Below are 25206 nucleotides of genomic sequence, written 5' to 3' on the forward strand. Positions count from 1 at the left end.
TAGGAGGCTGGTGTCGGCGAGTCCTTGGGCGCGTCCTCCATTGGGACGTCATTGGCCTCTAGTTTCTTGCTAGTTGGCAGCAATGCCGACCATCTCCTTCTTCTGCTCCGACGACAATCCATCCCAAAGAGTTTTGGAGCACGAAGAGGCCATGGTGGGAGTGGTACGGAAGAAGAGAAAGGGATCAGAGGAGGATGAATGCGGCTATGGCCGGGGCTGCATTTTATAGAGCGGGCGAGGCGGCAATGGTGGGTGGCAAAGGGACCCATAGGTGACACCGGAGTAGCTTCCCGAGCAACAACGTGTAATTAATGTGGGCGGCAGACGGACGGACGGACGACCATGGTCTCGTTTGAACGCGGAGCAGTCACGTGCACTGGGAAGCGGCGCTCTCTGGACCAACGCGCCACTTCAATGCCGACGCCAATAAGAGGTCACGTCCGCTTTGGCCCAACATAAATGCGGCGCTGACGCTCTGGAGCAGTGTTGATCGTTTTGAGCGAGAAGCATGCGTTGGCGAGAGAAGGGTTTGGATGCGCCAGGCGGTCAGACACGGGCGTGGCAATGGTCCGGACGCGCACAAAGCCCCAACATTTTCTCTGGTTTGCGAGAGAATCTGCGTCTGGACCGCTTGACAGACCGATACAGTCCCGCGTTGAATGACACAATATATCCGACCACACAGTCAGGGCCGGGCCCATAGTAATGCAGACTGTGCGGCCCGCACAGGGCCCATAAATTTTAAGGGCCCCAAATTTTTGTATAGGCCCCCCGTTCCTGGGCGCTGGGCCGCTGGCGCGTCCGCGCGAGTTGAGGCGTCGAGCGTCCGCAGGCCGCTGCTCGATCGGAAACGAGATCCTTGGATCCATTGCGAAAGCCACTCGCGGCGCTACAGCCTACATGAATCCTGCCTCTGGCGACGAGCGACACGGTGAGTCGGCGACAGTTCCTCTCCTCTCACCAAAACAAAATCAACCATACCCATACTTCGGAGCGCCGGCAACGGGCGACACGGCGATAGTTCGTCAGTTCCTCTCGCCAAAATACGTAGCCTCCGGCTGGCTAATCCTTCTTTTTAATTAACCTCGACTCCTACTTTTAATTCCTAATTAACTTTTGGAACGCAAGCACGTTCCACTGCCGCACAGGCGTTTCACCACCATAGGGTACAAGAAGACAAGGACCTGCTGCGCGAGCCCGCCAGGAAGCCCATGGAGCTGGCGCGGTTCGTCGGGCTGTCTCTCCGCCGCGGAGGGGGATACATCTCACCTGGAATCATTACGACGGGCAACTTGGATCCCCTCCGCCTGGTCAGTTCATTCTTGGCATTGATTCAGTCTTGTTGATGACGTACGAGTAGCACAGTGATTCAGTATTGTTGATGGTGTCCAAAATTCATTTCTCTTGCTATGCAAATTCTGTTTATGTACTGTCCAAATTTCAGTGTTTTGTTGTCCAAAAATTCATTGTATGTGCTGTCCAAATTTCAGTGTTTTGTTGTCCAAAAATTCAGAGTTGGTGTTAGTTATCCAAATTTCAGCGCGTAGATAGACTGTCTAAATTTTAGTTTATATGCTCTCCAAATTTCGGTGTACTTTCCCTGCTATTTTACTGCCATTTATCAAATGGTTTGCTGCCTTTCATCTAGTGATTTCAGTGTACCAAGGTTGACTTTAACCCTCTTTTTTCCTAAGCACCCACGAGCTTGCATTGTTGCAAGGACGGATATGCTGATCTCGTAATCAATAGAACAAAAGGTACTGAGTATTTAATATTTCTATTGAAATAATATATTTTTTTGCAAATTACTGAAATACTACTATATACGATTTCAGAAAAATAATCAGGTTTCTCATTTAGTTTAGTCCACCTATTTATTTTTCTTTGTAGCTCCGCCACCAAAAGATGGACCCCAGTTTAAAGTTTAGCACAGGGCTCCGGATATTGCCGGCCCGGCGCTGCACACAGTTTAAACGTATGCGGACGGTTTAAGAGTCCCATGCTCTAACTCCTCAGAAAACTATCAACTGCGGAAGCGCCTGCCTACCTTCACTTTTTCCATTTAGTTAAAATGAGCTCCATCAGTTCAGGAACGGTGCACACCAAGGTTCCTCGAAACGCATTTCGCTACTTTCACAAATGCCAACAGATCAGAGTGACCAAAGAGTTAAACCCTTGCCGGAGAGTCTTGCAAACCGCATCCTTGATCACTAGCCATCAACTTCTAAGGCCTCGTACAATTCTAGATGCTTAGAAAAATAAACTAAATTTTTCTAACGTATTGATGCCTATTTCTAAATGAGAGACGTTTAATTAAATATTTACCCTCTGTAAGTAAACATCGATACTTAAAAAAAATTGATTTATTTCTCTAAGCATCTTACATTGTACAAGTCTGAACAAGTCTGTGTAAGAGGGGTCAACAATATTTATACTTGAAGCCGTGAAGCAACGATGCCCGACCTCCCTAGATGACACGCATTGCATGAGGATGCGATCCACCGAGGTCGTCTCCTGCAAGCAAGTGAAACAAACCGACACCTCATCCTGGAGCCCATGTCTTTGCCTTCTGTCCGACACTCAGAGCATGTACTAAAAAGGCATCGACAGAATTTTTTTGCACTTAAGATGTGACCAGCAATTCCGAATCCCATATGCAGCCTGAAAGCATATCTTTCCATGATAGAGAGCTCGATAGACAGAGGCAATCGAATAAGAACCGGATGCAGTACTGACGCTGACGTTTATATATACGCACCTATCCCTATGTGCACTTTCAAAAGACCGAGCCGATACAACATCTTATAAAATTAAAGAAGTCACCGCAAATACTTTGTAGTCGACAGAACATCTCCTTCTACTGAACGAACATCGTTGGACGGGCTGAAATAAATTCATAAAAATGGAAACACCAATGCCAAATCTAGGAATTAAACCTTGTGGCCAGGTTACATCAAAAGAACCTAACAATTTGAGATAGACTCAGTTCAGTCTTATTACTTTAGTTAACAAAGAGGAGGAATCGTTATAAGGAAGTGGGAACTTTTGTTTTCTTTTCAGGGAAAATCTAGCTTTTTCCATTAGCGGTGGAAAATCCAAATTGCCCACCAAAAACAGATGAGAAAGGTGTGGCTGCCCCTCCAGGGGCAGGTGCATCCGCATGAGCAGTAACTTCAGAAAAGAAAAATACAAAAAGAAAATTGAAAAAATAAATCTGATTTTGTCTTTTTACATCAAACAAGATCAAAGGTTTTTAGCTTCTTACAAAATTTCGTGAACAAATACCATTCAAGGAGCCCTCACAGAAAAAACAAAGCCACTTCTCAAAAGTGAACGAAACATTGAACACTGATTTTGTTATTTCTGGTGAGGGTGCCTCGAATGTTATTTGTGTACGAAACTTTGCAAAAAGCTAAAAGTTGGGATCATGTTTGATATCCAAAAAATTCAGAATTTTCCGATTCTGTTTTGTATTGTTTTCTTCTTCTAAATCCACTCAGTGTAGGTGCAGCCGGGAGTATAGAGAATCCAATCTCCAAATGAATACAAAGGCACGCGTTTCAATCATCATCCTATATCGTCAACGGCCATACCATGGGCGAAACAGAAACTTTTTTGTATCGGAAGTAGCGAAACAAACGGGGCTTCATGTTCTTGCTGCAAAAGAAATCGACTCAGAGCCGTCCCTTTTCCGATCATGCCAAGGAACGGGGCCACAGCTCGATCGATCCGAGCATCACACGTACTACGTTCTCTTCCCACAGGCCGAGTCGGACCTGATCCCGTGTCGTGTGTGGCGCGCACCCATATATACATACGCGCACCACCCCTCGTGGCGCCCAGCGAGAAAAACCAACCTAAATCATCGCCACCGCAACTTTGGAAGCCCCGCGCACGCAAAGCCCTAGCTAGGTGGTAGCGAACTCAGCGAGGGAAGGATAGTGCCGATGGCCGAGGAGGATCAGACGGTGCTGGTACGGTGCGAGGACCTCGTCCGGGTCGAGCTGCCGGCGTTGCTGGCGCAGCGGGCGGGGCGCGTCGCGGCGGCGCTGGAAGCCGGGGAGCGCGTGGTGGAGCTGCCGCGAGGGGTCTCCGGCAAGGGCCTGGCGACGGCGGCGGCGTACTACGAGGCCCGCGCGGAGGCGGAGGCCTGCGGCGTGGACGGCGGCGAGTTCGACGGCGAGTTCGTCCGCGGGCTGACGCACGACGCGGCCATCGACCTCATCCACGCCGCCCACCACCTCGGCGACCAGGCGCTCTTCAACCTCTTCGCAGGCTACAGGGCTAATCACTTCTAAGTACAGTAGTAAAGCTTTTTATACAGTCAGTTTATGTTTTTTTTGTAGGGAATTCGGTTATGTTGATCGGCTGAATTTGACTTGTATTGATGCTACCTTGATTAATCATTATGCGATATATGTGGGCTTGGAAGAAACAAATGATCCGTAGTACATTGTTTTTCTTTTTGTGAAACAGTTCACATTGTCTTGGTTTTAAGGTCGTGTTTTCATGCACATACCATGACAAAACTGACAACAAAGCTTTATATAGCAGCTCGATCAGTTTCGTTGTTAAATATAAGAAGACGACACACATCCAACGACAAAAATTTGAAGCAAGTCTTGCGATGCACAAGGACGCCCAAGCACCAGCCACGGCGAATCTTCCAAACAACGGAACACCGAACACGCAGGGAGCAAAAACATAAGACTCACGAAAAACACATCCTAGCACGCACGCGAATTTCCTGATGCGACCCAAACTGTACTACACAATAGAACAAGGAAAGAAGATGTGCATAGCAATCGGCCGGCAGAAATTATGGATGCACAAAGGGCGTGAATCATGCCGTGATCTCTTTTAAAAACGACTTTGCAGCGCCGAACATTTTTTCAAGGCAAAAAACTTTTTTTTTGCGAGGAACAAGGGAAAAAACTTTGCCAGCCCATTTTTTTTTTGCGCAACTAAGGAGTTTTATTCATGAATCAAAGGGTTACAATCGAGTGGCAATAGATCCTCACAACATGGAGGACATCTGCTCATCCACACCGCAGTACACGACTCGGCTCGGCTATAATTTGCCATACAATCTGCTACCCTATTTTGAGCTCTACTGATTTTCTGAGGAATAAACTCCCTACCAATCATCATCGCCTTGATTTCAGCAACTAAGTGTCCATAAGCTGAACGAGACCAATTATCACCTACGAGTATTGAGAGAACCTCTAAGGAATCCGCTTGTACTATCACTGAACGATCCGTATGTTGTGCAGCAAGGGCCATACCTTGCAAAAGTGCATGTATCTCCGCCTCAAGTGCCTCATTGCAGTGAAAAATAACTTGGTATGCAGAAAATATAACCGATCCATCCTCTTGGTGTAGGATCATACCAACTCCTGCGCTACCATCCTGCCGGAGAAGGAACCATCGACGGGCAAAGCTGTCCATCCTGATGGTGGCGGTGGCCAAGGGGCAGGAGGCACCACATGATGCACCATCTGACGTGGTGTCTCCTCTTGTAGTAGCATTTTACCTTTTATAATCTCATCCATACTATATTTCCTCGTGAGACCAAGAGATTTATAATAGATATCCAGAAACTCCTTGGTAATCTCAATTGATGGTACATCCTTGCCATGCACCACATCATTTCTTAATTGCCATATCCTCCAGATTAGAAGAATTACCAGGTCCCGTGATTGATCATTGCACTTTGCTAGAACATGTAGAAGCCATTCTTTCCCACTATCCACGTTCTAGCCTGGGCAACACTCATAACATAGGTGGAAATAGCCTGGGCAACCGATTTTGTTAAAATTTCCTTGTTATCTGTAGACATATACTGCTCGCTCCAATCTACCAGCCTCTTCCTAAGGCTATCTTGGAGAGTTTCAAATCTCCCTTTATGCATCCTTCCTTCCGGCACAGGAAGACCCAAATACTTTGGTTCAAAAACTTCTTTTGTTATATCCAGAGTTCTCTGGACCTCAGTAGCCACTTGCTCAGAACAATTATCAGAGAAAAGGATGAAACACTTTGAAGGGTTGATGAGTTGACCCGTAGCTTCCTCATAAGTGTTCAACAAACCTCTAATCACTGTAGCTTGTTGTTCTGTAGCCCGGAAAAATAATAAAGAATCATCCGCAAATAATAAGTGTGATATCACCGGAGCACGTCGACATATCTTCACACCATCCAGTCGCTCCTCCATAATTGCTTTGTTGACAGGAGCAGACAAAGCATCAGCCACAAAGAGAAATAGAAACGGAGATAATGGATCACCCATTAAATAAGAAGTTCCGGGGAAACCAGACTAAAAACCACAGTTACAACCATAATTCAAAAAGAATATGGCGTTTTGGAGAACGAGCTCCATAAAGCTCTTTTTTATGAAATATTCAAAAATCACATTTTTTAAGTTCCAAAAATTCTAAAAAAATCTACACTTTCATATGGATGTATTCTACATGTGTATATAGTCTGAGAATGAAATACATTATGGTGTGAGCTAGACAAAAAAGACAAATTCATGCATTTTTAATAGGGAACAGTGGGTGTACCATTAACCATTTTCAAAATCATGATTTTTCTTTTAGTGTAGCTCTCACCATAATGTATATCATTTTTTAAATTTTACACTATATGAATGTGTATGATTTTTCTAGAATTTCTTAAAGCTTCAAAATGTGATTTCCATTTTTTTAACAAAATAGCTCCATGGAGCTCGTACTCCATTCCTCATTTTCGCCTAAAAACCACAATCTAGCCAAACTAGATCCATGGCACGACAAGCTGATGCAGCCAAGACGACTCAAACTCAACGCCTCAAAGGAAGGGATTCAAAGAGTCCATGCACGCTAGCCAACCCACACGAAAACGACCAACAAACTCTGACCTTGGGGATGAGATCTAAGAGCATCTCTAGCAGTTCCCCCTATCTTAAAAGTGCAAAATCTTCTCCCTATCCCATTTTCCTAAGAAAATTTAGGGAAATCGTTGTTGCTCATATAGCAAATCCCCTATCCCAATATTTTAATTTTCGTCAAATCTTACGTTTCAAACTTACATACCTGATTAGTTGTCTTGCTACATACCTATAAAGATTTGTGCAGCCGAGCTTCATGCGATCTAGTGACATGATTTGTTGTTGTCATCTTTCTTTTTAGTTTTCGGTTGGTTTGAGTGTGTTGCTAATTTTTTTATTCTTCATACTACCTTCTTTCTGGCTTATTAGTCATACGTGTATCCATAAATTAATGATTTTAGTAACAAGGTATGATTTATATATCACATGAATATATCATTAGAAACTTTAAATGGTTTATTTTCTAGTCATATAAATTTTGGGATCTATTATATTGATTAAATTATCAATTAGGGATACGTGTGGGCCTAATACCCCCAAAAAGGAGGTAGTACCTCTCATCGACTCTATGGTTATTTTGAGCTTAATAATTGTGGATGTATGCATCGTCAAATGCAGGGGCCAAACGAAAACCCTTGTTTCCCGAAAAAATTATTGATTTGCACATCCCCGCCTCGCAACAACACCAAAATAATGTAGGTTTAATAAGATTTTTCCATATATTTGGCTCTTCTCTGCCATGGGTCTGCGCAGATGCCATTGACAAAAACCATACCTGATCATGGACAGCCTTACACGTGCCCGACCCAAAAAAAAGACAACAGACTGGGTCGTAAAGTACGTAATAGCTTTTGTGCAACGTCAAAAGGTTCTTGATGTACTCCCTCCTTTCTGGTTTACTGGGCTTATCTTGTAAATCACATTAAGGAAGGCCTATTTAAGTGCTAAAATATATTAATGCTACATGCATGGCCCTCTCACCCCTCATGCATTGGTTGATTCTACATTGAGAACATAAATTTGACAGAGTTTAATGTGGACATAGCTATATTTGCATGTTCCCAAGATAGTGAGCCTTGCAAATTGAAATTGAAATTGTTCGGGGCCGGGCTCTTCTTTTGGCCCAGGCTCGAATTTCATTTTATAGCCCAAAAGAGAATTCAGGCCAAGCTCGGGCTTTTCTATTTTCGTGGTTTTTGGGTCGGGCTTGCACGTGCGTGGCTAAAAAGTAACGTTTGGTCTGGTCTTTTGGGCTTTGACTTGCTTTTGAGGCCAGGCTCGTGCTACCTTGCAGTCCGTGGCCACATGTATCCTCCTTTCATAGAGATCATCTGAGAGATCTAGTGCTTCTCTGATTGCAACCGCCTCCAAAGTCTGTAGTTCTGCAATAAAATTGAGGACCATTACAGAAGCTCCCAAGAATGTCCCATCCGCACTACGGCATACTGCCCCAACAACACCACACTTAGCTCGTCTCAACACCGCAACATCAACATTAACCTTAACACATCCCGCTACCGGTGTTTGCCACTGGTTCGGTCTTGGGATGGCCGCAGGACTCACTTTTGGTATTTTTGCATTGATTGCACTAACTTCAACCAGATAGCTTGTGATGAAACCATTTATGGCATGCGGTGATTGATATATATCTTCATAGATCGCTTTTCTCCTCGCTACCCAAATCGCACACATGGTAGCAATCAGCCGTACAAAGCACTCCTTATCAAGACGGTCATGAAGGGCAAAAAGCCACTCCCTCGATCCTTCCTCCTGTCTTTCCATCAGAAAATAGCTATTTTCGGGCTTCAGGTCAGGCTCGGGCTTGTAGTTTCAGGATCGAGCTTTTACAATTCCGGCCCGTCCTGATGTATGATCAAGTTTAACAAGAAGTCTTTCCTTCTCTTTTTTTTTTAAATCAACCATATGGACGTGGTGTCTCTGAGCTTGAGCTCAAATGAGCTCACGGTGAACAGTAAAATCTGAGAAAATTGAAAAGAAACTCAAATAATTCTATTTTTTTTGGATGCAAACATTTACAAATATTCTGTGTGCTCACAAAAATTCATAATGAAATAACATTTGTGGAAGTCGTGAAAGAAAAAATTGACGCTCCAAAAGTGTTATTTTCAAAAGCATTTTTGAGTGCTGATTTTTTTTTTGCCAGGACTTTCACGAATATCATTTCAGATGAAATTTTGCAAGCACGGGAAACATTTGTCAAAGTTCGTCTCAACTTTTTCAGAATTGTTTGAATTTAATTTTTCACTTTTTGGGTTTTTATGTTCATCAGGAGCTTAAGATGACTTTCATGCTCATGGATTGCCTTTCTTCGAACCCTTTCCTTCTCTCGAGGAGTGTTTTTTTTTGAGTAACTCCTTCTCTTGAGGAGCAGGGGTTGAAGATACAGCTCCTTTTTTTTTGAACTTACAGCTCCATTTTTTAGTGTATGTAGAGCTACTTTTCACGGCAACTCCTATCCTGCGGCATGGGCTGACCCACTCAGGCTCCCTGTGGTTTGGTTTGGTTCTTTTTGTTTTGGAAAGGTTTTGTCTGTGTTTTTCTCTATGCTTTTCTTTATTGGATTTATCGGTTTTCTTTTAGTTTTTTACTTTTCCCTTTTTTCTTGTTTATATTTTATCGGATGTCCCCGAAGGGACAACTTATTTATATTTGATTACATGTTTCTATTCTATTTTTTCATTTTTTAATAAATTCATAAAACATCCTTTTAAATTCTTGAAACATTTAAAAAAACTTGAATATTTTTAAAAATTTCGTGAACATTTTTTAATTTCGTGATTATTTTGTAAAATTTACAAAGATTTTTTCTAAATTCATGAATATATTTTAAATTTGTGGGTATTTATTAAATTCACGAATAAAAACTTTTAAAGTTCATGTACTGCTTCTTTTGAGCTGCTTACATTTATTTAAAAAATTACGAAATAAAGACATTTTCCGATTTTTTTTAATCTGTTTAAAACCTGGGTCGAGTGATTCGCCTCTGTAGCTATAGCCTATAGAGTAAACGCGCACCCGGGAGAGGCAGAGTGGGCACCTTGTTTCAGATCGAGTGAATGCGGCCGCCTCCCTCTTCTCCGCGTACAAGGACGACTTTGTGGGCAGCGAAATCAACGCAGCAGCAGCGCGCAAGTCTGCGCCGCGGCTTCGCTCCCAGCAAGGTCGCAGCGCGTGCCCGCGCAAGGAGGAGGAAGCTGCAGTGTGCGGCTTTGGCTCGCGTGCCGTGTGTTTAGCTTTGAGTTGCGCAGCATTCTTCCGCCCCCATATTCCATGATTCGGTGCGCCCTGGTCCATGGAGACGCATCGCATCTCGGAGACCTCACCAGCAAATTAGCCGCGTAGCGGCGGCTTAGAGGTTGCCGAAGACAGCGGATCGACGGACGTGAGTTCTCTCCTCTCTGTCTGTTTTCTTGCTATATCTAACATCTTTCCTTAGCCTGAATATGTATTATTGTTGTGCACTGATGTTATTGATAGCACATCTGAATGGCTCTGCTCATGTGAACAATTGTCTTAACAGCTATTAATAGTGACCAGTTGGACATCGACCTTTATTATTTGAGCTTTGTTTCTCCTATCCGTAATCTGAATTTTGGTAACTTCCGTTACTGAATTCTGTTAGGTTCAGATTGTAGCCTGAAAGGTGTTCACAACTTCAGACAGCTGCAAATTTGATCTTGAACCATTAGGAAACAGAGACCCCTCCTCCCGACCCCGTGCGGCGGCCGCCGGGCCGCACCGGGCGGCCACATCCCAACCTCCCCTCAACTCCCCGTGCATCCCCCTCCCTTCGCCGCCGCCGGCAACGTCGCTGGGCGAAGGCCCCGTGGCACGGCGGCGGCAGACCTCCTCTGGCGTCCCGAGATCTGAGGCGGCGGCGGCCTGATTTGGATCTCCCTCCCGACGAGGATGGCGGGCAGCGGCGGCCGGGGCGCGGCGGGGGGTTTGGCTGCAGCCGGCGGGAGTAGTACGAGATGGCGGCAGCGGCGGCCGGGGCGCGTCCCGGGCTCGATCTAGGACCTTCGGGTCTAGGCGGGCGGCTGCCGTTACGTCCTCAAACTGCCGCATCTCATCGGATTCGGCGACGGCTCGCTGAAGCACTCCGGGTCTGTATCGCATCACGAGGACTATGGTGGTGGTGGTCATCTCCTACGTCGGAGGTGGTCGACCTGAGACTGGATGATCGGATCTCGAGATCTGTAATCTAGTCCCGGCTGCGAGTCGGGGAGACATAGTTGCCGGTGAAAACCGAGCCGATGGTGGACGATAGCGGCGTTCTGCGCCGTTACCTTGATGAAGGCATCGTTTTGTAACTATTGTCGACCCACTCGTGCTGCTTCGGGGGAAACCCCAGGATTTGGTTTTCCAGATCGGACGATGGCGGCACTGCGGTGTCGTTTCTCTCTTGGGAGCATCGTTTGTGGAGCAGCGCTGGAAGTCAGAGGCAGGAGGTGGAGCGGCTTCGTCTTGCATGGAGCTTCGGCGGAGATGTCAAGTCATGCCTGACCGACAGGTGCTACGCTTTGTCATGCCTGGTCGGCAGGTGCTACGCACGACAGATCTTCCAAGGACTTCAAGCTGTGTCGGCTGGTGGTACTTGGCAGCATGGCGCTGAGGTGTATCAGTGGCGACCGCGACGTGCTCAGCTGTTTGCGCGCAGGGAGGAGGTGCCGTTGGGCGCCGTGGTGGCGTCGACGATAGCTAGACCGAGCAAGGTTGATGCATCAGTACAGTTCTGAAGATGGAGCGGTGGCAGTTGGCGGTGGCGGCCTCTGAGAGCACGCCGGACCAGTGTGTGCCCCAGACCCGACAAGTGGCTAGGTTGGGGTCTCAGGTCTTAGATGTTAGGCTTGGCTGCGATATCTGTTTGGTATTAGGCCCAGGCTATCTGCGCCCCTTCATCAACTGGATAGATGTAGCGACAGTTTGTTGCTTAGATGGCGGCTTTAGTCTTACTGTTGTATGACTTTGTAAGGTCTTGTGAGAATAATTAATAAAGTGGCCGTATGCATCGCCCAGATGCAGAGGCCGGGGGTCATCCTCCTTTTCTAAAAAAAAGAAAGCCAACATTCATGTGATCTCATCTGTTAAGTTAAAAATCATCTTGGAAGAAAAACGAAGATAAATTATATGACTTTTATCTTCGAGCACTATAATCCCATGTCAAAGATGATCTGCTATTGACCTTCCATTATCACAGGAAGCAAGTTCCCAAGAACCACTTGCTGCTATTAGGCATGGCAGAAGGCATTGTTGCCTCACTGATGGTCAAGCTGGGAGTGGCCTTAGCAACTCAGGCGGCAACATTTGGTGGATCATGCATCGCTCATGAAGTGACTGCTTTGAGAAGGCTCTTCAGTGAGATGGAGGAGATCAAGGATGAGTTGGAGTGCATGCAGACCTTCCTGCAGGTTTCTGAGAGGCTCAGAGACCACGACGAAACAATGGCAACATTTGTTAGGAAGGTACGGACGCTTTCCTTTGGCATCGAGGATGTTGTTGATGAGTTCAGCTGCAATTTCTGCGACGATCATGGTGGAGCCGCTTCCAGGGCAATACGGAAGCTCAGGCGCATCAGGACATGGCACCGCCTTGCCTTTCGGCTTGTGCGAATCAAAGCCAGCCTAAAAATTGCCGTAGAAAGAGTTAAGATGTTCAACACAGAAGGAATTAGCAAGGTACAACAACCTCAAGCACAAGATAAAAAATTGGGACCATCAGAATCTGCTGGCCTTGTAACAGCTGATTGTCCGGTTGGGATTGAGCATAACAGGGACTTGCTGATTGGATGGCTAACAGATGAGATCCAGCAGAACATGGTGATCTCTGTGTGGGGCATGGGTGGAGTCGGAAAGACTACTCTTGTAACTCATGTTTACAACATTATCAAGCCAAGATTTGAGAGACATGCATTCATTACAGTTTCACAACACTGTAGGTCCGTTGATTTGCTAAGACAGATACTGAAAAAGTTCTGCAAGAAGGATCACAATGTAACACTATCTGAAGGCATCGATTCCATGGATCGTGAAAGCCTAGTCGAGATTATGCAAAGTTATCTTCATAGTAGAAGATATGTCCTCGTCTTGGATGATCTATGGGATGCTAATGTTTGGTTCGAAATCCGTGATGCGTTTGCTGGTGGAGATGGTTCCAGTAAGATAGTTCTTACTTCAAGGATCCATGACGTCGCATCACTAGCAAAAGACAAGTACATAATTGATCTGAGACCATTAGAAAGCCAGCATTCATGGGATTTGTTCTGCAAAGAAGCATTTTGGAAAATGGAAGATAAAAGTTGTCCTCGAGAACTGGAAGCATCGGGTCAGAAAATTGTAGAGAGTTGTGACGGCTTGCCAATAGCTATTGTGTGCATAGGACGCCTCTTGTCCTTCAGAAGTCAGACTAGTTATGAATGGGAGAAAGTGCAGAAAGATATTGAGTTGCAGCTAACGAGCAATTCGATCCTTGATATGAACCTCATTTTGAAGGTTAGCTTGGAGGATCTGTCACACAATTTAAAGAACTGTTTCCTGTTTTGTAGTTTGTTTCCAGAGGTCTACAGGATCAGAAGGAAGAAGCTGATCAGATTCTGGGTATCAGAGGGATTCATTAAAAGAACTGAAACAAGAACAGAGGAAGAGATTGCCGAGGATTACCTGAATGAGCTAGTTAACCGGTGCCTGCTACAAGTTACTAAGAGAAACGAATTTGGACGAGTTCGTGAATGTCGAATGCATGACGTGGTCCGTGTTCTTGCTCTATCAAAATCGAAAGAGGAGATGTTTTCTGCTGTTTATGACTGCTCAAAAACAACCTCTTTACTAGGCAAAGCACGAAGGATGTCAATTCAGAGTGCTGATTCTACGCTTTCAAGTCATGAGATGACACATGTGCGATCGTTACTTGTATTTGACAAATGTGTCCCTATAGATGCTCTAAGTGCTTCACTCACATCACTCAAGTTGTTGTCAGTTTTGGACCTACATGGCATTCCAATAAAAAGTATACCTGTTCAAGTGTTCAGCCTGTTTAATCTGCGATTTTTGGGTTTGCGAGGAACTGAAATTGATGTGCTTCCTAAAGAAATAAAAAAAAATACAGAACTTAGAAGTACTGGATGCTTACAACACAAAAATTACATCACTGCCAGAAGAAATGACAAGGCTCCGGAAGTTGAGGCATCTCTTTGCATCTGGAATCCGAGATGATACTGACAGCAATGTCGTGGTATCCACTGGTGTAGCTGCTCCTCGAGGCAAATGGCATTCCACTAGTCTGCAGACCCTTCAAAATTTTAAAGCAAATGACGAGATGTTGCAGAGCATTGCATGTTTGTCCGAGTTGAGGACGCTTGGCATTACAGATATAAGATCAGGCCAGTCTGCAAGCTTGTGCAGTGCCATCTCCAAGCTGTCTAAACTTCAACATCTTTTGGTGTCCTCGAAAGGTGATGAAGCGCTTCAGCTTTCGTCTGTTCAGCTGCCCCAAACAATTCAGAAGCTCGAGGTTGGGGGTCTGCTGGGGCAGGCGACAGCACATAACCTCTTCACTTCCATCCGATGCCTTGAGAACATCACTCATCTCCATCTATGGTTCTCAATGATAAATCAAGATCTCTTCCGCTACCTCCAATCAGATTGTTTGTTGTCGCTCTGTATTCTGCAGGCGTTTCAAGGTGAGGATATGTCGTTCTCTGCAGGATCATTTCCCAAACTTCAGTCGCTTGTGGTACACGGTGCATCACAACTCAGGCGGATTGAGATAGAAGAAGGCTCTATGGTGAACCTGGTCCGCCTTACGGTAACAGGTTGTCCAACACTGAAGGAGCTGCCTCAAGGTGTTGAGTTCCTCCACAAGCTCGAAACGTTGCAGCTCGAGATCACGGTTGATGACTTTCTTGAGAAGATTCAGTCAGAAGAAGAATGGGAGGTACACCAGAGCAAGATTAGTCACATCAAGAAGGTTTATGTTGGATTTTCAGGAAATGAATAAAGTACATTCCACTAATGGGTTCTTACCTCGTTTTTCTAGGCTGGACAAGAAATATGTGCTAAATAGGGTAGGTATTGCGTCTGGCCTACCTTTATCTCAAAATGGTTGTAACAGATTGTATGTTTTTTTGGCAAAAATAGTTGTAACAAATTGTATGTTCTGTATACTTTGATGACTATATTGGAGTATATAAATATCGCGATTCATTCGTCTTTTCTCATCATGAAGGTGACTTTCTATTCTCCAAAGAATTGTATCACACATATGGAAGACAATAGATGGTTACATGTAATCAGTTGTGAATACTGAAGTTTACAAGTTGGCGGTTAATTTTCTCATAAAATAGCTATATGTTGCATCTCAACCATGCACCTTAGCCATGGCAGTCAGTGGCTTGGTGCCGACGAACCCCTCCCGTCAAACCCTCCCAACTTCTTCCTTCCGACCACTTCCTCTTCACCTCTCATATGGTCACTATCAACTTCAAGGGCGTTAGATCTGTCATTGCCTATCCAAGTGATGCTGGCAGCGAGGAAGTTAGCAATTGCATCCTCTCCAAAAGCTTTCTTGCCTCCACGAGATAGCCCCGGATCTACTCCTCCCACAACAATCTTGGCTTCTTCTCTCGGGCATATGGTGTGAGGTCAGCTAGATTGGCGGAGCGAGTCACCATTGATTTGTGTGTCGATTATAATGTTCATTTCTCGTGTTTGCCTTGTTGTCTCTAAAAAGTGGATTCGACTTGCACATGTTGTATCGATTTTCATCTGTTTTCTCTATTAATTTATTAGGCAACCAACATAATTACTTTCTCCGTCCGGGTTTATTGGCACCCCTCATATTTTGTATCTAAGTTTGACTATAGATTTAACTAACAAAATATAAGTTGTATCTCACAAAAATTGTATTGGTGGATTTGTATTTGAAAGAAAGTTTTCAATAATATTGTTTTTTGGTATGTAACTTATATTTTGCTTGTTAAATCTAAGGTCAAGGTTTGATCCAAAACAAGAGAGGTCTAATAAACCCAGAGGAAGGGAGTAATACAACAGGTAAATGTTTTTCCTAAGAGAGACACCCAAAGGATCTTGGTAACTGTTTTGCCTTAGTTTTGAAGGAAAAGGAAATTACCAAGTCCAAATGGTGAATTTTTCAGAAGTCAAATCACAATTGGAGCCTAGCCGTAACGGGCCAGCCACACGAGGAGATGACCTGAACCGTAACGGGCCAGCCACACGGGAGATGACCTGAACCGTAACGGGCCAGGCCACACTGGGAGATGACCTGAACCGTAACGGGCCTAGCCCGAAGCGGCCACAGATCGAGAAGTCTCTTCCCCCACCCTCCGCTGCAAGGAAAAACCTGCTCAAACCCCTCATGGCCGCCGCCCCGTCACCGGCGCCGCCGCGGATCCTCCTCGCCGGCGATGCCCACGGCCGCCTGCACCAGCTCTTCAAGCGCGTCAAATCGGTATCCTCCGCTCCCTAACCTGGCATTTTAGCTGGTTTCGTCTTCTCATTCGTGTATCCGTGCGCCCCAGGTGAACCAGTCGACGGGGCCGTTCCACGCGCTGCTCTGTGTGGGGCAGTTCTTCCCGCCCGAGGCCGCCGAGGGGGACAGCCCGCCGGGGGACGTCGCGGACTATCTGGAGGGACGGGCCGCCGTGCCCATCCCGACCTACTTCACCGGCGACTACGGCCCCACTGCGCCTCGCCTCCTCTCGAAGGCTGCTGCCGACGCCCGAGGATTCAACCCCGGTGGCATCGAGATATGCCCCAACCTATTCTGGCTCAAGGGCAGCGCCCTCTTCAACCTCCACGGTCTCTCCCTAATTTGTTTGGTTAACCGAGCTATCAGTAGATTACTTCAGCAAGAGTCGTGCTCACTTGCTACATTTTTGTACTCCTAGCTGATAAACCATTTCATGTGACAATGTGAGCTGATTTACCTGACAACGAGCATATGAGATCATTTGTATGGCATGCTTGTTTTAATTGCCATTGATTGCTTTCCCCTTCTGTTCATAGGTTTATCGGTGGCTTACTTGTCCGGAAGGAAAGGGTTAGGAGGGCCTGGCTGCTACAGCCAGGATGATGTTGATGCCCTGCGGGCTCTTGCCGAAGAGCCAGGAATTGTTGATTTGTTCTTGACATATCCTTTGTTCCAGTTTAACATTCTTTTAAATATCTACGAGTGTTAATACCAAGAATTTTTTTATTGTCAATTTTGAAAGCATCAATCATGCATAATTGGTTCCCTTGACGATTATGAGATGTACTAACGAATGGCCAGCTGGAGTGGTGGATGGTGCTGATACTTCTAAGGTGCCTCCTCAGGTCTTAGATCCTCAGGGGTATGATCCTGTTGTTGCCGAATTGGTTGCCGAGATTAAGCCAAGGTTTGGTTTCTAGACTCATATAGTAGCTTAATTGTTGAGGCTAGCGCCTCCTTGAAACTAATTTGAATTTTTGTAAATGTTGATATCATACACTGAGATTCTATGCCACCATCCTATCTTTTCCCTTTTTTATTTTAAACCAGAAAACAGAAGTGTGCCAAATTCCCAAAATATGTGACATGATTTGTTTCTTGCAGATATCACATTGCAGGTACTAAAGGTGTATTTTATGCAAGGGAACCTTATGTGAATGATTCCTCTCCCCATGTTACCCGTTTCATTGGACTTGCTAATGTGGGTAACAAAGAGAAGCAGGTATACTTATACTTAACAAAGTCAACTTGTCCTAAAATACTTTTCCGTGTATACTTCTGTTATGCCACTACATTCTGCCCTTTATTGCTTTCACGGTTTAAGACTTTTCCTCCTGCCATTCAGTTTCAAAAATAAGATCCATTCTTTTGTTCACATATATCTCGTGCTGCTGTTAACTTAAGTTATGTAAATCTTCTGTTATAATATATTTTTCCAGTGTAAATGTGCTGCTGCACTGATAACCTGTTTAACTATCAAGTCATTAATTGGCTACTCCTTATTGCATATACTTTTCAGAAATTTATTCATGCGATTTCTCCTACTCCAGCATCCACCATGTCCAGTGCTGATATTCATGCGAGACCTCCAAATGCTACTTTATCACCATATGCTGCTCCAGCAAAATCTGTTCATGCTGAAGATACTCCAAAGCGTCCTGCTGAAAGCACGGATTTGCAATATTGGCGTTATGATGTCAAGCGGCAACGACAAGGGCAAACTGATGGAAGTCTATTGTGTTTCAAATATACATCCTCAGGGTCCTGTCCTCGAGGGAGTAAATGCAACTTCAGGCACGATGAAGAAGCCAGGGAACACTGTCAGAGAAATGTCTGTTTTGATTTTTTAAACAAGGGAAAATGTGAGAGGGGCCCTGAATGCAGGTTTGCTCACAGCCTTACTGAAGAGGCTGCTGCAAGGGATGCAAAACCCCGTAGGTGAGAGGAGTTATCCGAATCTCTCTCTCTCTCATGCATTCAGTAATCAGTTGTGGTACTCATCCTATAATTTTGTTAACTATAGTGAACGACGACGTGTTGAGAGCAGTTGCTGGTTCTGTTTGTCAAGTCCAGATGTCGAGTCACATCTTGTTATTAGTATCGGAGATGGTTACTACTGTGCGCTTGCAAAGGGACCACTTGTTCCGGACCATGTTCTAGTGATACCGGTTGAACACTTCCCTACTACAATAGCGATGCCTGTGGAACCTGAGGCAGAGCTCAGGAGATATAAGGATTCACTGGGCAAGTATTTTGAGAAACGAGGAAAAGCAGCAGTATATTTTGAGTGGGTTTCACAGCAGTCTCGCCATGCAAACCTTCAGGTAAGGATACCTCTGTAGTATGATTTGTTCCATGCATTTCATTTTTTGTTACATTGGATATTAATCGACCAAATTTCTTTGTGAAGGCTGTCCCTGTACCATTGTCAAAGGCAGCTAATGTTAAGAAGATCTTTCACCTAGCAGCCCAACGACTGGGATTTGAATTTTCTGTTGTGAATCCAGGTGCGCCATTATGTAATTTTTTTATATGGCCCGACTTAATGTAAAGGAAAGACACAAACATAGGCACATTCTTTCAATCCATGCAGCAAGATACATGCCTTGTCCTGGTTACCTACTCGTCATTATTTCCTGTTTAAGAAACTTCCAGAAACATATTGATCTTTCCACCAATTTTCCTATTGGGCGGCATTTTCTTATTGTGATGCCAATATTACTTCTACATATGATACTGCTACTTTCAGAAAGCCTTCGAATTGTAAACATAGGTTGATCTCGGTCTCATGTCAAGTCATTGTTCTGGGGATTAGATAACTGAAATTAATGGGTTGCAAATCATTGTCCTTTGTAAATAGCCTTTTCAGCTTGTTCTATCGATTAAATGGTCTTAACTCTGATCACAAGTAAACTATAGCTGTATATCCTTTCTTTTAAAATAAAAAGTTTGTGCATGTATTCTATTGCTAAGCTCCTTTTTGTTTTGGCTTATGACAGATGGTGATGCTAACCAAGGTAGAGAACTGTTAAGGTCGCAGTATGACGGCAAATCGGGCTTGTTTTATGTAGAGCTCCCAGATGGCACACTACTCTTGCATATAATTGACAGTGGTGAGAAGTTCCCTGCCCAGTTTGGACGTGAGGTATGTCAGAGATGATTATTGATCCATTTTTTAGTTTCAGATGATAACCTGATACCTCAGCAACCTAACTTTGTCAATCTTAAGACATACTTCAGTAACTTACTTGGTTAATCCCAAGGCATAACTCGCCTACAAGGCGATGCCTGAAATTGATGTTTGACCAATACACGAGTGCGATCCTACAGCTGCAGCTGAGTCTTTCCATGTACTTGTGACAGGTATTGGCGGGATTGTTAAGCATGGCAGACCGTGCAGACTGGAGGAACTGTAAGCTTTCCAAGGAAGAAGAAGTTAAGATGGTGGATGATTTTAAGCAAGGGTTCCACGAGTTTGATCCTGCTGAATGACAACATGCTCAAGCCACCTATCTCTTGGAGGTTGATGATGCATGCCTGATGTCCATGACTTCTTAAGCTAAGCCACTGAGACAAGTCCTAGCGTGTCCCCAACAGGTGAGCCGGGCCATGATCGAAAACCTGCTGCGGATTCGTGGTTTTGTAGCTGACCGTACGTAGGTTGGTCAGGTATAACTACAAGAAATGAGAATCGGACAGTCACAAGAAATTTTCATTGATGAGGAAACTGGGCAGTTGATGGTTGAATCCAGCCATTTTTTTTTCAACCTGCCATTTGAGTCTGTACCGCTTTCCTCTCCCTTCTTTGTTTGAACTCTAGAACAACAAAAAAACAAACAAACAAGAAATCTATTGTCATAGATGTACATCTATGACGCACCCTCCATCATGATCCGGCTTTCGTCATAAATTTGTAATAGATGTTCATCTGGGACGAAAAACTGCTTATACATGTTGAAGGCGTAAGTGACATCACATGGAGTGGGAACTAATACCATTAACCGGTGTTCCCTACAGGAAAAAATGAAAAGAAAAAATTGCATGGAAATGTCTACATGGGATCCTTGCTTACTTTGGAGTTTTGGCAAATCGGCAGTGGACCTATTGGCGAGAAGCCCATCATAGGAGGACATCATTGGCCATGTGGTACGTCTATCATAGGTTGTGAATTGAGAAGACCTCAATGGCCACGTGGCCACATGGGTACGTCTATCATAGATTTTGAAGGGGTGAATAGGGCTGTGGTTACGAAAGCATGAACCAAGGAGAGGACGCTTCTAAATCTCACCAGCATATTAATTTCATATAGTGAGAAGGCCAAAGTGTGATCGGATGCTTGGTTGAGACAAAGACATGGCTACATTAAATTAAACATGGATGTGGGTTTTGATGTGGACACGCTCCAGGGGATGGTTGGAGCAGTCATTCGAGATCATCATGGAAAGTTCATTGTAGCCTCACTGAAAAGATTGATAGTTGCTTTGACTCATTCACAACGGAGGCAGTTGCAGTGAAGTTTGGAATGAACCTTGCGCGTACAGTTGGATACAGTAAGATCGACGAGGTCTAACTCTGGTATGCTGAGGTTGTTACTGCCCTAATTGATGGTTACTCTTCTTCAATAGCTTTTGCCATCTTTGATTGATGACTGTCTTTTTATGTCACTTGACCTTACTCATGTCAATGTAATAGAGAAAGAAATCAAGCAGTTTATGAACTGGCTAGGATATCTAGATCCTCTCATCCAAATCTCTGGATGGACACCGCTCCAAATGCGGTTATTCCTCCTATTGTAAACAATACTACGATCCTTATGACCGAATAAAAGAGGAAATGCCTGTCAAAAAGAAGGAGATGAAGCCTTAATCTTTGATTTACCCTACAACATGATCGTATTAACACCCTCTTTAAAAAGAGAGAATCCCAACTACTGAGTTTTAGTAGTGGTCAATACTAACCTGATTGATTTTTTCCACTTGAGAAGAGAAGACATGCGTGCTTGCCTAGATTGTAAGGTGGTACCTGAAGAGAGTGTTGTCCCTCAACATAACCTTGTGGCGGTGGACTTTCGCTTCTCGATGGTCAAAGTTGCTACGACAAGTAGTGGAAGCTCAAGGGAGAGGGGGGGGAGCTCAGGCTTTCAAGGAGAGAGTTATTAAGGATATATCTTGGGAGGAAGGGGATGACACAAACAATATGTGGATGAACATGACGACTTGCGTTCATAAGGTGGTTTCATAAAAGTTTGGGGCGACTAGGGGAAGTCGAAACGAAGCTAAAGACACTTGGTTATGGAAAAATGATGTCAAAACAACTATTAAGCAGGAAAAAAAGAATTTTTAGCACCTATACCTGGATAAGAGTCAACATAGAGAAATATAAGGTGACAAAGAAGACCGCAAAGCAAAGTGTGAGTGAAACAAGGGTTCGGGCGTGGATTCATGACTAAAAAGATATAGAATATATGCTACAAAAAGTACACTGTTGGATTTGTATTTGAAAGAGCTTTTCGAAGGTGCGATTTTTATGACATATAGTTTACATTTTATTAGTTAAATTTGTTGGTCAAACTTTAGCCCAGAATAAGAGGGGGACTAATAAACCCGGATAGAGGTAGTACATTAACCTCGTCAAGGATATGTATCATAATATTGTGACAATTGTTCATACAAGTGATGTCAACACTGATCCTTTCCAATTAAAATAGGTATGCACCAAGGGTCAACTTTGAGCCCTTATCTTTTTTGCCTTGGTGATGGATCAGATCATTGAGCATATACCAGAGATATTTCATGGTGTATGCTCTTTGTAGATGATGTGATGCTAGCCGACGATAGTAGGACAATAATTAATATAGGAAGTTAGAATTTTGGAGACAAATATTAGAATCCAAAGATTTTAGGCTTACTAGAACTTAAACTAAGTACAAGAGGTACATTTTCAGTACTATTAGGCACGAGGAGAAGGAGGTCATCCTTGATGGACTAAGAAGACACCTTTTGATATTTTGGTTCATTGTTGCACAAGAATGGTAATATCGATGAGGATGTGAGCCATGGAATCAAAGTCGGATGGATGACGAAGTGGCGCCAAGCTTTGTGTGTCCTATGAGACATGAGAATTTCACAAAAGCTAAAAGACATTCTATAGGACATCGATTTGACCCGGGATATTATGTTGGTCAACTAAAAGGTGACATGTCCAACTGTTAGGTGTAGAAAATATGCACATGCTGAGATGGATGTGTGACCACACAAGAAAAAATCGGGTCTGAAATGTTGATATATGCGATAGAGTCGTGGGTTCACACCAATTGAAGAGAAGCATGTCCAATATCCTCTAAGATGGTTCGGGTATATACAACGTGGGCCTCCAGAAGCGTTGATGCATAGCAGAAGGATAATGTTTGCCGATAATGTCAAGAGAGATTTTTTTAGGGAAAACCTGTTGGAACTTTATTCCAAGGATGAAAGAGTTACATCATTGAGTACATGCGGTAATAAGAAATCTGGAGATTCATTATCCCATAAATAAGACAATTGGGGATAAACATGTCTAGCTAGTAGGTGTGCCAACCTATTTGCTTCCTAGGGCAATGTTGAAATTTTCGCAACGATAGTACATGTGCTAAATCAAAACAATTCGCCAAGATCGCTGAGTATGGAGCTCAGATGTCAATATCTCCTTTGCATGCTTGAACAATCTTAGGGCAATTTGTTTCCATGAGTACACGAGAACATGCAATATCAAGAGTCAACTGTAGGCCACACTTAACTACCATTACTTCTGCCGAGGCTGCATCATGCACTTGATGGATCAACTCGTCTACCCCCGCAACATGACCTCTCGAATCTCGGACGACTGCAACCATATCACCTGATCCATCTTCAAAAAACACTGCATGTGAGGAGTCCCTTATTTAAGACTTGAAGGGCTCGAATATCACCAAAGAACTAGCCATGGACTGGGTCAAGTGAAAGTTAGCTATCCACGTGCTAGAATCATAACTATCATAACTAGAGTTCAAGATCTTATGAGTTTTAACCCTAGCCCATCCCTACTTTTTAGGGAATCTAGCCTATCCCAACTTGTTTGGGATTGAAAGATGTAGTTGTTGTTGTTTGCAAGAAGCTTATTATTGCCACTAGTAGAAAAAGGGTCAAACGTGAAGCATATTAGTGCCGGTTTGTATTTGAGCCAGCACTAATGTATACATTAGTGCCGGTTCCAACGGCTAGCCGGGCCACTTTCATTAGTACCGGTTCGTGGCGAACCTTTAGCACCGGTTCGTGCCACGAACCGGTACTAATGAGAGTGGTGGCAGGATGTTGTCAGACTGGGGCCCCTCCAGCCCCTTTAGTACCGGTTCTTGGCACGAACCGGTACTAAAGGTCGTCCTACATAAACCCTTCGTCCACCCAAGCTCGCTCTGTTCTTCCCCTTTCCCCTCTCCTCTCTGTTCTTCCCCTCTTCCTCTCGAGCTCATCACACATTTTGCCCAAAATTTGTCAAGATTTGAAGGCCCCCATCCATTCAAATGATCACAAAGGTTAGCAACTTTGTCCTTTCATCTCTCATTGCTAGATTAGCTCTTGCAATGCTTTATATAGTGATTAATTTGTGAGTTTAGTAATTTGGGAGGATATATATATATATATATATATATATGTGCTAGTATTTGATTTATATGCAATTTGAGGTAAAAAATAACACTTAGTTTGCATATGTAGGTGTGGTTTACTTAGTGCCTTCTAAATCTCCGTCGTAACCACCGTCGATCGCCCGCACCGTGCCGTCGCCGGCACCACCTTGTGGTGAGCCTCTTGTTCATGAAATTTTATATAAAAATTGATGTTTGTATGATTTGGATATATAGTTACTCGTATAATTATCTTACCCGTACGTTATTTGTTATACATATAGTGCCATGGTTTTGATATCTGTCCCCGTCGGCCCTCGTCCTTGTTATGATTCGGATGTGGTATATATATATATTCTCTTTTAAAACTAGTTGCATTTCGTGTTTATGACAAATTATGCCCATCAAGTTGACATAGAAATTTTTTCTAGGAGGTATGTGAACTGGAAATTCCAACCGTCCCTATTGTCGAGAGGTTAAATTTAGTTGAAAGAGAAAACGAGTACTTGAAAGAAAAATTAAAAAGAATTGAGGGGGAGAAGATGGAATTGGAGTTGCATGTTGCCGATGTCGTCGATGATCACAAGATCAAGATGGAGAAAATGTGCTTGAAGATTAGAAAGATTAGAAAATATGCCATCGATAGTGAGGCTTGGTATCATTATGCTGTTGGATCCATTGTTACCTTAGTTGCGATCTTGATCGTATTTGTTGTTGCATTTAAATGATTTAGCTAGATAGTTATTTGTTTGTTGCATTTAAGTGTTGTATGAACTTTATGTATGAACTTGTATTAATTTGGTCTATTCGGTGTTGTGTAATGAAGATGAGCCGGCAATGGATGTACGATGACCGATGCTCTCCCCAGTTCGTTGAGGGCGTGCATACTTTTCTGCTTGCGGCCGAGGCAAACAAGCGGGAGGATGGTTTTATGCCTTGTCCATGTGCTCGCTGTAAGAATGGTCACAATTACTCTACGTCAAGAACCATTCACGTCCACCTGTTTAAGTCTGGTTTCATGCCCCACTATAATGTTTGGACCAAGCACGGAGAAAGAGGGGTTATGATGGAAGACAATGAAGAAGAAGAGGACGACGACAGCTATCCTGGCCATGGGTTCCCTGAATACGATGATACAACAATGGGGGAAGAAGCTGAGCCGGTAATGCGGGAAGAAGCTGAGCCGGCAATGCGG

At 44.0% G+C, this 25206-nt stretch overlaps 2 protein-coding genes and 1 pseudogene across 3 annotated transcripts; all 3 read left to right on the top strand.

The window, feature by feature from the left end:
* The first annotated feature begins 3852 nt into the window (after nucleotides 1-3852).
* LOC125556052 (uncharacterized) lies at nucleotides 3853-4443 on the top strand. The gene has a single exon (XM_048718854.2). The coding sequence runs from the start codon at nucleotides 3948-3950 to the stop codon at nucleotides 4296-4298; it is 351 nt and encodes a 116-aa protein (XP_048574811.1). The 5' UTR covers nucleotides 3853-3947; the 3' UTR covers nucleotides 4299-4443.
* Nucleotides 4444-10130: 5687 nt separating this feature from the next.
* Nucleotides 10131-15104, top strand: LOC147971538 (disease resistance protein RPM1-like; annotated as a pseudogene). The gene is made up of 2 exons (XR_015604742.1): nucleotides 10131-10268; nucleotides 12087-15104. The product of XR_015604742.1 is annotated as a disease resistance protein RPM1-like (transcript).
* On the top strand, nucleotides 10132-20256 carry LOC125509202 (CwfJ-like family protein / zinc finger (CCCH-type) family protein). Its single transcript, XM_087526166.1, has 12 exons — nucleotides 10132-10268; nucleotides 15871-15933; nucleotides 16038-16351; nucleotides 16422-16701; nucleotides 16909-17030; nucleotides 17158-17279; nucleotides 17477-17594; nucleotides 17892-18310; nucleotides 18396-18696; nucleotides 18783-18879; nucleotides 19372-19517; nucleotides 19736-20256. Exons 3-12 carry the CDS (start codon nucleotides 16259-16261, stop codon nucleotides 19862-19864), a joined length of 1827 nt encoding a protein of 608 aa, XP_087382292.1. The 5' UTR covers nucleotides 10132-10268; nucleotides 15871-15933; nucleotides 16038-16258; the 3' UTR covers nucleotides 19865-20256.
* Nucleotides 20257-25206: the final 4950 nt, after the last annotated feature.

Source organism: Triticum urartu, chromosome 5A, assembly GCF_056163025.1.
Source record: "Triticum urartu cultivar PI428250 chromosome 5A, HENAU_Tu73, whole genome shotgun sequence".
In the NCBI taxonomy this organism is placed as follows: Eukaryota; Viridiplantae; Streptophyta; class Magnoliopsida; order Poales; family Poaceae; genus Triticum; species Triticum urartu.